This window comes from Hemitrygon akajei, chromosome 18 (assembly GCF_048418815.1).
Source record: "Hemitrygon akajei chromosome 18, sHemAka1.3, whole genome shotgun sequence".
NCBI lineage: Eukaryota > Metazoa > Chordata > Chondrichthyes > Myliobatiformes > Dasyatidae > Hemitrygon > Hemitrygon akajei.
The window spans coordinates 35,759,022-35,772,368 of record NC_133141.1 but is presented as its reverse complement, the minus strand read 5'-3'; the positions used below and the strand labels follow the sequence as shown (position 1 = coordinate 35,772,368).

Sequence of the window (13,347 nt, the reverse complement as noted above, 5' to 3'; positions counted from 1 at the left end):
CAATTGGCAAAAGCATTGTATGAAGGTATCTTCACTAGGTATCTGTGCTGATTTTGTTCATTTGCAGTCAGTCAAAAGAAAGTGGTGGCAACAATTCCTCTGATAACTAATACATAGTTTTATAGTACTGCAGAGGTATTGATAGTGTTCTAATTTGTCTGTACATCACTTAAATACATAAATTTTTACTTATTTAAAGCGGATCAGAAATATATCAGAGCCATGTATTTTTAGCTGGTCTTTCCGAATGTGTATCCTATACAAATAGGTTGACAGTTGTGATGTACTATTCACAAATTGGGAAGAGGATTGAGTCCTGCTGTGCTTTGGTATTGCAGTTACTGATCTTATTTTTTTAAATTCTGTGCTTTATACGTTGCCCCCATTCATGCATTTGCAAATATATGTATGCTTCTCAGTTGAACACTTTGGATCTAAATAAATACTTTTAAATGTTTTTTTTTTCAATTGTCAGATGAGATCTTGACGGACAGAAAGCCAGGATTATTCCTAAGCTTCAACCTGCTCCACTTTGAATTGATGAGCTTTTTTTGTGTGCAACAGCTGAATGTATTTTTCTCTGATAATTTTCTCCTTTAACCTTCAAGGGTGGATGAGGTAATGATGCCATTTCTCCATTTTACATAGTGCCAACATCGAACTGCTGGTTTTGATACCTTACTGGACCACTGAATGACCCCTCTTTTAATAGTTGTAATCACTTCTTTGTTCCCTTCCCCAGTTTTTCACCTTTATATGGTGGTGAATTGAGAATGGAGACTCCAGATCAATTTCTATTATTATTTGTACAAATTTTGGTTTGCCATTGACACGTTCTAACACTATAACCCTCTGTTTTCTAGATGTTCTCGAATAACGATGAAGCTGTGATAAACAAGAAACTCCCAAAGGAACTGTTACTCCGGTAAGGAAAACACAAGCCTCTTTCTGCTACCATGTAGAAGACATTTATCAGAAAGGATTTTAAAATGCTGAATTGTTACATCTACAAATCATTATTGTTGAATTGTGGTTGACGAGCAACAAAAACTGCTGTGTGAAAGCTAAAATATGAAAAGATCACAATTTGAAATTACCTGATTTTCTGTTGTAGCTTAAAAAATTGAACATATACATGTATTTAGTTTTTAGCTAAACACTAGAGGCCTTTTATTAAGCATTAGTTATCCCACTTTGTCTCTTGAAGTTGATCTTGATGTTTTTGGTAAATTTCATCAAAGTATTCAAGCTGTAAGAAGCTACTGAAAAGTTATTGTTTGAAACTTAATATTGTTTGAAACCTTGAACAAAAGCTAACAAAAATTCTTCTAGACCTCTGATTAGCAATGCCAATATTGCCTCTGGTTTAGAAGTAAATTGTATTATTAGACTGAGTTAAGTACAAATGCCACTAAATGCATTAAACTTAAGAATGAGGACTTAAACTTGAGGACTGGCTCATGGACCTCCTGGTTTTCTCCTCATGAAGTCAATAATCTGGTTCTTGGTCTTGCTGACATTAAGGGGTAGGGAGAGGGGTTGTTGTGGCACCACTCAGCCAGATTTTCATTCTCCCTCCTACATGCTGATTTATCACCACCTTTATTCAGCCAATGACGGTGTCATTAGCAAACTTAAATGTGGCATTGGAGCTGTGCTTACTGCAGTCATAAGTATAAAACAAGCAGAGTGGGGGGGCTTGTGGGGGACCTGTGCAGATGGAGATTATGGAGTTGATCTGAACTGATTGAGGTCTGCAAGTGAGGAAATCGAGGATCCAGTTGCACAAGGAGGTATTAAGGCCAAGGTCTTGAAGCTTGAGGGGATGATAGTATTGAATGTTGAGCTGTAGTTGATGAAGAACATCCTAGTGTTTCAGAATTGGATGAAGAGCCAATGAAATGGCATCTGATGTTGACCTGCTGTGCTGGTAGGCAACTTGGAGTGGATCCAAGTCACTTCTCGGGCAGCAGTTGATAGGTCTTATCACGTCTCAAAACACTTCATCACAGTGAATGCAAGTGGTACTGGATAATAGTCATTGCAGCGAGTTACCACATTCTTATAATTGAACCCTGTTTGAAGCAGGTGGGTACCTCGGACTGCTGAAGTCAGGGATTAAAGATCTTGCCAGTTGATCAGCTCAGGTCTTTAGTACTCAGTCAGGTACCACATCTGGTCTGGATGCTTTTCATGGGTTCGCCCTCCTGAAGGATGCTGGCACATCAACCTCAGACTGAAATCACAGGGTCATTGAGGCTGTAGGAATTTGCAAATGTTACTTTGTTTTAATGGTCAAATTGAGCACTGAAGGCATGGAGCTCACCTGGGAGCGAAGGCTTATTGTCACTTATGTCTCTTGATTTCACTTTGTAAGAGGTAATGGCATTCAAGCCCTTCCACATCTGTCGAACAAACTTCAGTGATTCCTATTTGGTCAGGAATTGCCACTTCATATGCGAGATGGCTTGCTGGAAATTGTACCTGAACTTTTTGTATCTTGGTCACCAGACTTCAATGCCACGGACTCTGGCTCTCAGCAGACTGTGGATCTCATTGTTCATCCTGGCTCCTGGTTAGAAGACTTTGAATGATTTTGTGGGGACCGACTCATTTATGACTGTTTATATAAAGTCCGTGACAACTGTGGTGCATTCATTCAGAGCCTGAGTCCTTGAACACCGTCCAGTAAGCCAACTCAAAGCAACCCCATAGTTGTTCCTCTGCCTCATGTGACCACCTCTTTGTTGACCTTGTCTCTGGAGCCTTGTCCTTGAGCTTATGCCTGTATGTAGGTAGGAGAAGCACAACCAAGTGATCAGATTTCCTGAAATATGGTCTGGGCATGGAGCAGGAGAGGTTCCTTATTGTAGTACAGCAGTTTTCTCACATGTTGGGTCCCCTGGTGCTGTAGGTTTTATGCTGATGATGATTGGGCAAAGGTTTCTTCAAGCAAGTCTAAACTAATGACCAAATAACTGAATTTAAATTCACCAGCTGACAAAACAGAATTTGAGTGCATGTCTGTTCCTCTGTATTACTAGTCCAATAACTTTACTGCTATACTAAAGTTCCTTCCATGGTAATTTAGTAGTGGGTCCTGGCACAAAGTGGCTTCTGTTACCTGGAAATGTTAGTTGGGTTCCTCCCACTGTGACATTTGGTGAAATGGCATTGCACACATGCTCCATTCAATCTCTGCAATGGAATTTGTTGCAATTCATTTCACATAGATGTTGTATTGTGAGTGTTTAATGAACAGCTGCTTTCTGGCATTATGGTGCTGGGTCTGTAACAAAATTTATTCTTTTTAACCCTTGAAATGCAGGTAACTTTGAAATCAAAGTTGACCAAGCCTGCTCAAGGTTGGCTGAGCCATGGCACCCCAAATTGAGTTGTTACTAAGATTCTCATGCCTGGAGATGAAACCTAGCAGCGTTTTTCATAGTATAGTTCAAAACAAATTTTGAAGAGTATCTTAATTTCTGAGCATTTTCCATAATTCTGTGTAATGTAAGTGATACTCTTATAGAGTATAGAGCAGTACAGGCCCTTTGGCCTCCTATGTGCTGACCTTTTTATTTATTTTGTTTAGAGATTTTTTTGATGAGCAGGCCCTTCTGGCCTTTTGAGTTGCACTACCCAGCAACCCTGATTTAACCCTAACCTAATCACAGGACAAGTTACGATGACGAATTAACCTACCTGGTACATCTTTGCATTGTGGGAGGAAACCAAAGGTGTATTCAATATTCCTTACAGAGGATGCTGCAACTGAACTCTACTTTAAGATCAATTTAAACCTACCTTTCTACATATCCTTTCATTTTTCTTTCATCTGTGTGCCTTAAAATTATGCTGGCTGTCCTGTCTTTTATAATCTTCTACAGCTGTCAATCACTTCACATCCTCCACTTTCCAAAAGAAAAGCCAGGGTCGCTCAACCTTTCCTCATAAGACATACTCTCTAATCCAGGCAGAATCATCTCCTGTGCACCCTTTAAAGCTTCCACATCCATCCTATGAGGGGACCAGAACTGAACCCAATACTTAAGTGTGGTCCAGAGATTTATAGAGCTGCAGCATTACCTTGAATCAGAAGCAGGTTTAATATTACTGGCATATGTCATGATTTTTTTTGTGGCAACAGTACATTGTGAAACATTTTTTTAAAAAAAAAAACCTAAATTGCTGTGTGGGTTGTGTGTGTGTGTATACACATACGTGCGAAAAGAGCCTTGGCGATAGGGTTCCTTAATGATGGATGCTTTTTTTTTGGAAGCATTTCCTTTTGAAGGTGTGCTAGATGCTGCAAAGGCTGGAGCTCATGATGGAGCTGGCTGAGTTTACAACTTTCTGCAGCTTTTTCCAATCTGCTACAGTGGCTCCTCCATACGAGTCAGTTATGCAACCAGTTAGAATGCCCTCTATGGTACATCTATAGAAATTTGAGTGTCTTTAGTGACATACAAGTCTCCTCAAATGCCTAATGAAATACAGCTGCTGTTGTGCCTTCTTTGGAGATCTATCCTGGGCCCAACATGCTGATGCAATTGCAGAGATGTTGACACCCAGGAACTTGAAACTGTTCACCCGTTTCATTGTTGGTGTCTGTGTTCTCCCTCAGCCTTCGCCTTCCTGAACTCCACAATCATTTCCTTAGTTTTAACAGATGTGGAGTGCAAGGTTGTTGTTGTGACACCATTCAACTAGCTGAGCTATCTCACTCGTGTATGCCTTGTCTCCACCTGCAATTCTGCAAACAATAGCTGTGTTATTGGCAAATTTCTAGATGACATTTAAGCTGCGCCTAGCCACACAGTTGTGGGTTTAGAGAGAGTAGAGCAGTGGGCTAAGCACGCATCCTTGAAGTGCCAGTGTTGATTGCCAGCGGGGAGATGTTACTACCATTCCGCATGGTCTGTGGTCTCCCGGTGTGCAAGTTGAGGGAGGTACTGAGGCCCAAGTTTTGGAGCTTGTTGATTAATGCTGAGGTTATGATTTGTGTTGAACACTGAGCTGTAATCAATAAAGAGCAGGCTGTCCTAGGATTACTATTGTCCATGTGATTGAAGACTGAGTGGGGAGTCAGTGAAATTGCATCTGCTGTAGATCTATAGTGACGATAGGCAAATTGCAGCACGTCCAGGTCCCTGCTTATGCAAGACTTTGTTCTAGCCATGACCAACCTCTTGAAACATTTCATTAGAGGAGATGTGAGTGCCACTGGGTGATGATTGTTGAGGCAGCTCACCTTGCTCTTGGGCATTGGCATGATTGTTGTTTTGTAACAGGTGGGAACCTCTAACTCTGTCAGGGAGATGATAGATATCCTTGAACACTCCTGCCAGGTACACTATCAGGGCCTGATGCCTTGTGAGAGTTCACCCTCTTGAAAGATGTTCTGACGTCAGCCTCCGAGACAGATCATCAGATGCTGCATGGATTCGCACAGGTGTAGTTTTATTTTCCCTTTCAAAGCATGCACTAAAAAGGCACTGAGAGTATCACAGCCATTCATGATATTAAACTTCAATTTGTTGAAAGTAATGGCCTGCCAACCTTACCTGAGCTGCGTGTATCCGATTCCATCTCTGACCTCAGTTGCAATAGTTTTCTTCGCTCTTAAAATAGCATTCTGCAGGTTGTACCTGGACTACTTGTGTAGTTCTGGATCACAGTCTTAAATGCCACAGATCTAGCCCTTGCAGACTACTAATCTCTTGGTTCATCTGTGGCTTTTGGTTTGGGTTTGTCCGGTATGTTCTTGAAGGTGCGCGCTCTTCTACAAGGTCTTGATGAAATAGGTGACAACTGTGGCATATTCATAAATGAATTGTCCAGTCCATTGACTCAAAGCAATCCTTTAAGTGCTCTCTTCACTGTGCCTTCTTGGCCCTCACCACTGGTGTTGCAGTCTTGGTCTTTGCCTGATTGCTCAGAGTAGAAATACAGCCAGGTGATCAGAACTTCCTAAGTGTGGGTGTGGGATGGCAAAGTAAGCATTCTTATGATTGTATAGCAGTTGGCTCCTCTGTTTCCACAGGTGATGTGTTGGTGCAGTAGTTCAGAGACTTCAAGATGGCCTGATTGAAATCCCCTGTTAATGATAGGGAAGGCATTTGGGTGCACTGTTTCGTGCCTGCTGATTACAGTGCTGAACTCCTGCCTGATGTTGGCCTGAGGTGGAATGTACACCACTATCAGGATGGTGAAAAACACCCTTGGCAAATATAATGGACGACATTTAACTGCTAGATATTCCAGGTTGGATGAGCAGGACTCAGACAGAATTACCATGTCGCTGCACCACAATGTGTTAATCATAAAGCATACTCCACCTCCTGTACCTTTAAAAGACTAAACTGTCCTGTATTTGCAGAGAATGGTAAAGCCATCTGAAATGGCGGAAGATAGCCGAGTTTCCATTTAAGCAGTTCCTCATGTTCCTTTTGAGGTCTTCAGTTTTATTTTTCAAAGACTATACATTCGCCAGCATGATAGTCGAGTGGGGGGGAAGGGGTCTGATGCCTTGGCGTTTCAATCGTATCTGTAGACCGCCTCAGCTTCTGCACTTAAGGAGCAACTGCACTTGTGACCCGAGTCTGCAGTCTGGGGTTTATCGATTTTTGAGTGCTGATATATTTTTAAAAAAACGTCTTAAAACAATACTGCTTACTGAAGTACCCATGGTTGTGCCTGTGGATTTCAGCTATAGTAAATGGGAATATTTGTTGATTCTCAACCACCCAAACAACTTTCACAGCCAGATTTGAGGGATTAGGTTCAGGGATGTCTTGAATTGGGTCCATGGCGTTCTAAGAGGGGAGGGTGAGCTGCCAGTAATACATATTAGTATTGCATGCCTCCTGACTTTCCGAATGAGGCTACCACGGGGAACCTAGTTTAATGCCTTACTAAAGTTCAGATGCACCACATCCACATTTTGTTTTGTCACTTCCTCAAAAGTCAATTGGGCTCTTGAGGCATGACCTGCCCTTAAATGCTGTGCAGGCCATCCCTAATCAGACTCTGCTTTTCCAAATGCTCATAGTCCTGTCTCTAAGAATCCTCCCCAATAATTTGCCCACCAGTGATGTAAGACTTGCTGATCTATAATTCCCAAGGTGATCCTTATTACTTTTTTTTAAAAAAAATTGCCACCCTCTAATTTTGTAATACTCTTGTGGCTGGTGAGGATGCAGAATGCAGGCATTGGCACAGCAATCTCTCACTTGCTTCTTGGAGTAACCTTGGATATATCCCATTGGGCCCTGTGGACTTGCCTATCTCAATATTTTTTTCAAAAGTTGCAGCACATCCTATTTCTTCAATATGTTCCAGCACATTAGCCTGTTTTATGCTGACCTTGAATTTGTCAAGTTCCCTCTCTCTGGTGAATGCAGAAATAATATTTTTCAGGACGTCCCCTACCTCTGACTCTAGGCACATAGTTCCTCTTTTATTTCTGATTGTCCCTACCCTCACTTGTCATCCTTCTCTTCATGTACACATAGAACACCTGAGGGTTTTCCTTAATACTATTTGCCAATTCCTCTTCTGTCCCCTTCTAGCTCTAAATCTCTCAAGTTTCTTACTGGCTACTTTATAACTCTTCAGAGTCCTGTCTGATCTTTGCGACTGAAACTTTAAACATGCTTACTACTTCCTCTTGACTAAATATTCCACTTTTCTTGTCAACCATAGTTCCTTCACCCTATCATTCTTTTTCTGTCTCAATGGGACTAACTATCATGAACCCCATGGAAGTGCTCATCGGTAGCTGAGCGAAGGGCGCTGAGTAGGCTACGGTCAATTATGGAAAACTCTGAACATCCTCTACATAGCACCATCCAGAGACAGAGAAGCAGTTTCAGCGACAGGTTACTATCGATGCAATGCTCCTCAGACAGGATGAAGAGGTCAATACTCCCCAATGCCATTAGGCTTTACAATTCAACCGCCAGGACTTAAGAACTTTTTAAAAGCTATTATTAATGCTTTTTGAGATAGTGATTTAGATGCATATCATATTTTTTTACTGAGTTAAGTATTGTATGTTATTAGTTTTGCTACAACAAGTGTATGGGACATTGGAAAAAAAGTTGAATTTCCCCATGGGGATGAATAAAGTATCTATCTATCTATCTATCTTCCTAAACAACTTCAATATTTCCATCGTGCATTTCCCTGTGAATATCTGTTCAGTCTATGCTGCCAAGTTCCTGTTCAATGACATCATAATTAGCCTTTCAATTAAATACTTCCCCATTCTATCTGTTCTTATCCTTGTCCAAAGTTATGCAAAAGATCGGGGAGTTGTGATCACTGTCTCCGAAATGCTCACCAATTGAGAGATCTATTCCCAGGTTCATTGTCTAGTCCTAAGGTCTAGTATGGCCTATACACCGCCTTCTGCAGTCAACCTATCCACACAGTCAGGAATCGTTGGATACACCCAATTAATTCTGCCCTATCTAAACTTTGGCATCTCCTTAGTACAAATCTTTAGATGAACTGGAAGTTCTTTAGCAAAGATTTAGTGCAAAGTATTGATCTGAGATTTATAAGAAATTATTTTTGTACTACTTTTTGACTCCTGAGCTTTGAGCACTTGGCGTTGTTATTGCCTGGGTGGTAATGTTGCAAATTCACTTTGTATTTGATGTAACTTGGCTCACTCTCGAGTGTTGGGTTTCACCAGTCTTCCTGTCAATCTTTGAGCCACACTGAGGTTCCATTTCCCTTGCTCTTTTTAAAAAAAAAACAAGTTCCTCAAGGCTAGCTAAAAGATAGTGGGAAGTTATTCCAATATTCATCCAACTAGATCATCACTCTATTAATTTATTAACTTTAATTTTTGATAGAGAAGTTGGTTTGAAAAAATGTGGTTGAAGGTGCAATATGAATTGGTGACACTTGTCTCCTTTAATTCTTTTGAAAGAAGCTGAGGATATCAACTTGGTGTTAATGGCGTTTTGAGTCTAAGTCATGGCCCAGAGCTTCAGAATTTAAAGGAACACTATCCAATCTGTTTTTGTAGTAGTCATCTTAAAAAATTCTTTATTCTTTGCATTCCCAAAAATTATTTAGGAAGGAAGCAGAATTGAATTAAGCAAAATGTAATTAAAATACTCTTTAGCAGTTGGTTGAAAAACAGCAAGTATTTGTGTAATCAAGTGGGCAGTTAGGAATGTACATTGTGCTGTTGTGAAAGCTTTGATCGTAAACATACCATTATAAATAAATCAGGCCATAACTGTTGATGCAACCAGATTCATCTGTTGTGCAGCAAGCTCATGATTTGTCTAAGTTCACAGCTGTGATCTCTGTTGGATATTGGCAAAGGCAACATCTTCCATTAACACCTTTCATTAGGGTCTCGATGAAGAGACCTGATGAAGGACCTTGGCCCAAAATGTCCACTCTTTATTCTCTAAATGCTGCTTGAGTTGCTGAGCTCCTCCAGCATCTTGCATGTACCTCTAGATATCAGGCATCTGTAGAATCTTGTATGTCTTTGTCAGTAATCCGACCATGGTTTTCCAAATGTGCTTAAATCCTATCCCTAAGAATCCTCTCCAATGGCTTCTCTACCAATGATGAGAGGCTCACTGGCCTATAATTTCCTGGATTATCCGCATTTCATTTTTTCCTTTTGAACAGAAGAACATGATTGGCACCTGTCCTGTTCTCTGGAACCTCACCTGTTGCAATTGAGGCACCAACAATCTCCTCTCTTGCCTTGTAAATTCTTTATTGAAGCAAGGGAGGCAAAAAAACAGGAAATTATAGGCCAGTTAGTGTGACTTCTGTGGTTGGGAAGATGCTGGAGTCTATTGTTAAGGATGAGTTATCGGGGTACTTGAAGGCACTTGATAATATAGGCTGAAGTCAGCATGCTTTCCCTCAGGAAATCTTGCCTGACAAATCTGTTGGAATACTTCGGAAATAACGGATAGGTCAGACAAAGGAGTCAGTGGGTGTTGTTTACTTGAATTTTCATAAGGTCTTTGATAAGGTGCTTTACTTGAGGCTGCTAAACCAGGTAAGAGCCCATAATATTACAGGAAAGATACTAGCATAGATAGAACGTTGGCTGACTTGACAGGAAACAAAGAGTGGGAATAAAGGGGGCCTTTTCTGGTTGGCTGCCAGTGACTAAAGGTGTTCCAGAGGGATTGATGTTGGGACTGCTTCTTCTCACGTTATGTCAATGATTTGGATGACAGAATTGATGACTTGATGATACAAAGATAGGTGGAGGGGCAGGTAGTGTTGAGAGAAAACATGATATCTGCAGAAAGATTTGGACAGATTAGGAGAATGGGCAAAGTGGCAGATAGAATATAGTGTGGGGTAGTGAATGGTCAGGTACTTTGTAGATGGAATAAAGATGTCGACTATTTTCTAAATGGGGAGGAAAAATTCAAAAATCAGGTGCAAAGAGACTTGGGAGCCCTTGTGCATGATTTCTTGGAGATTAACTGGCAGGCTGAGTTGGTGGAAAGGAAGGAAAATGCAGTGTTGGCATTCATTTTGAGAGTACTAAATTATAAAAGCAAGAAATATTACTAGCAATTAAGAAAGGATGTGCTGGCATTGGAGAGGGTCAAGAGGAGTTTCAGGAGAATGATTCCAGGAATGAAAGGGTTAATGTATGAGGAGCAAGGAGAAAGGGTCCAAACACGTGACTCCCTCCCCCAATATGGGCTTGGAAGTTGAGGCCCAAAGTCACACCTATCTAAAGGGCGAAGGTTGAAGAGTGAAGATAGAGACCAAAGAAGTCTTGAGCCATGTGTTTGGATTTTGAGGCCTGAACATGTAATCAACATCCTGGGATGAAGTCTAAAGTTGGAGGCATTTGAATTGTGGCTCAGCTCAGATCTACCAAGTCTGCATTATTTTTGATTTTCCTTATGCACAACCAAAATAAAAATTATGAGCCAATAAAACCACTGGCCAATCTGTTGTCATGAAATATTTTTGTATTTCCTAAATCTGCACCTATTTTAACCCCTTATTTAAATTTCCAAATTAAACAGAACCATCAGAAAACATTTAACTTCATTTCAATAGTCATAGGAGTTGACTTGATATTGTATACCAACTTTTACTGATGAATCAATAAATCACAAATCAATTTGCAATCAAATTCAATTTCTTTAACAATAATAACTCTAAGCATTACACAGATTTTGAAAGAACAAGGTCTTTGGGTGCTATATCCACCCAGTTACCCAAAAAATTGCACTTAATGAAAAAAAATATTTTATCTGCAGTCATGAGATAAAATTATGGCAATAATTTAAATGACCCCATTTATGGCAATTAATGTCTTTTTTTAAAAACCATGGACAGCACACTACAGAACACAACTCTAACCAATGGGCTCAACTGATGCCTACTTCTAACAAATACAATCTCTGAACTATTCAGATTTAGTCATGAGAGTGGGCAGATTTAAACCAAGCCAACTACTTGTTTGCTGATCCAAATTGTTTAGAAATTTTAGATTTACTTTAATCAATTTGAGCAATTTTTGAGCAATTCCACCCTTTTAACTAAATAATTGGATTCCATAATAAGAATCATGCAAAGGTCTAACCTAGCAACGAGCACAAGATAAATGGCCAAAATCACCAAGCTATACATTGTTTGAATTGAAGTTTATTTGGGGGGAAAAAAATCTGTTCTCATCAGCATCTTCAAAAGCTTAAATCAATTTAAACCCTTGTCCTCAACTCTTTTGTATAGTTCTGAAACAAACTAATTTAAAAAAAAGCTACATAAAAGTAGAGCAGCTTTCAATATAAAGCATCCCAATTTCTACTACAAAAGCACAGGCAAAGCCTTTACATAAGAGTTTACTGGAGTGGCTGTTGGACAGTTTTAAAAGCCAAAAAGTGAGATGTATAAGCACAAGAGTTCCAGAGTGATGACCTGGACTGAACTGAATATTTTAAGTCGTCAGCACCTATTATTATTATTATGAAGGTCATACACTGAACCTCTGATACAACGTATCAATAAGACATACCATTGTAGAGTCATAGTAATACAGCACAAAAATGGGCCCTTTGGCCCAGCTGTTCCAAATTGACCACAGTGTTCTGCTGGTAGTCCCAGATGCCTGGGTTCAGTCCATGTCCCTCCGAGGCCTTTCCCTCCATGTACCCATTGAAATACTACTTAAATGCTGCACATATACCCGCCTCAACAACTTCCTTCAGCAGCTCACTCCAGGTACACTCTGTGCTCTATGTAAAGAAGTTGTTCTCTGGTCTCTTTAAAATCTCTCCCCTCTTGTATTTGTGCCCTCTTGTTTGGACTCTCTTTCTTTGAGGTCACCTCTGATTCTCTTACGCTCCAAGAAATAGAGATCCAGCATGGCCAACCTCTCCCTATAACTCAGGCCTTCTAGTCCAGGCAGCATCCTTGTAAATCTCTTCAGTACTCTATCCAGCTTGACAATGTCTTTCCTATAACAGGGTGACCAAAGCTGTACATAATATTCCAAGTGTGGTCTTAACATTGACTTAAATAATTGCAACATAATGGCCCTGATGGCATGTTACCAATGAAGGCCAGCATGCCAAACACCAGTCTACTTGCGTGGCCACTTTCAGTGAACTGTGCACTTGTATTCCCAGGTCCCACTGTTCCATGACACTTGTCAATTCTCTGCTATTCATTGTATAAGCCCTTCCCTGGTTTGAATGTCCAAAATGAATCACCTGTCTCTTATCTACTTTGAAATCTATTTGGTATTCCTCAGCCCATCTCCCTAACTGATCAAGATCTCTGTAATTCATGGTAACCTTCACTTCAAAAAGGCCCTCGAACTTGGCATCGGCAAACTTGCTAATCAGGCCATGTATGTTCTCATCCGAATTATTTACATAAAAAATGAACAGCAAAGGTTGCAACACTGACCCTTGGGGCACTCCACTTCATAGGCCTCCATGTAGAGAATTGACCTTCAAACTTCAAAGTAAATTTATCAAAGTGCATGTATGTCACCAAATGCTACCCTGTGATTAATTTTCTTGCAGGCATTCACAGTAGATCAAAGTAACAGAGCAGAATCAATGAAAAACTACAAACTATTGGCAATCAATTTGCAAAAGACAAACTGTGCAAATACAAAAAAACAAAAATACATAAAGAAATGATACTGAGAACATGAGTTGTAGAGTCTTTGAAAATAAGGCTGTAGGTTGTGGAATCAGTCAGTGCTGAGTGAAATTATCTATGCTGGTTCAGGTTCAACCATCACCTTCTGCTTCCTATCGTTGAATCCACCTTGTTAGCTCCCTCTGAAGCTGATGCAGCATAATTTTCCAG

At 40.3% G+C, this 13,347-nt stretch overlaps 1 protein-coding gene across 4 annotated transcripts in view; it reads left to right on the top strand.

The window, feature by feature from the left end:
* Positions 1-13,347, top strand: part of LOC140741313 (F-box/LRR-repeat protein 20) — a 166,171-nt gene that overhangs the window by 46,139 nt on the left and 106,685 nt on the right. For all 4 annotated transcript variants that reach the window (XM_073071389.1, XM_073071391.1, XM_073071390.1 and 1 more), the window contains exon 2: positions 864-925. In XM_073071389.1, the coding sequence (XP_072927490.1) occupies positions 864-925 (62 nt within the window). The remainder of the gene's footprint in view (positions 1-863; positions 926-13,347) is intronic.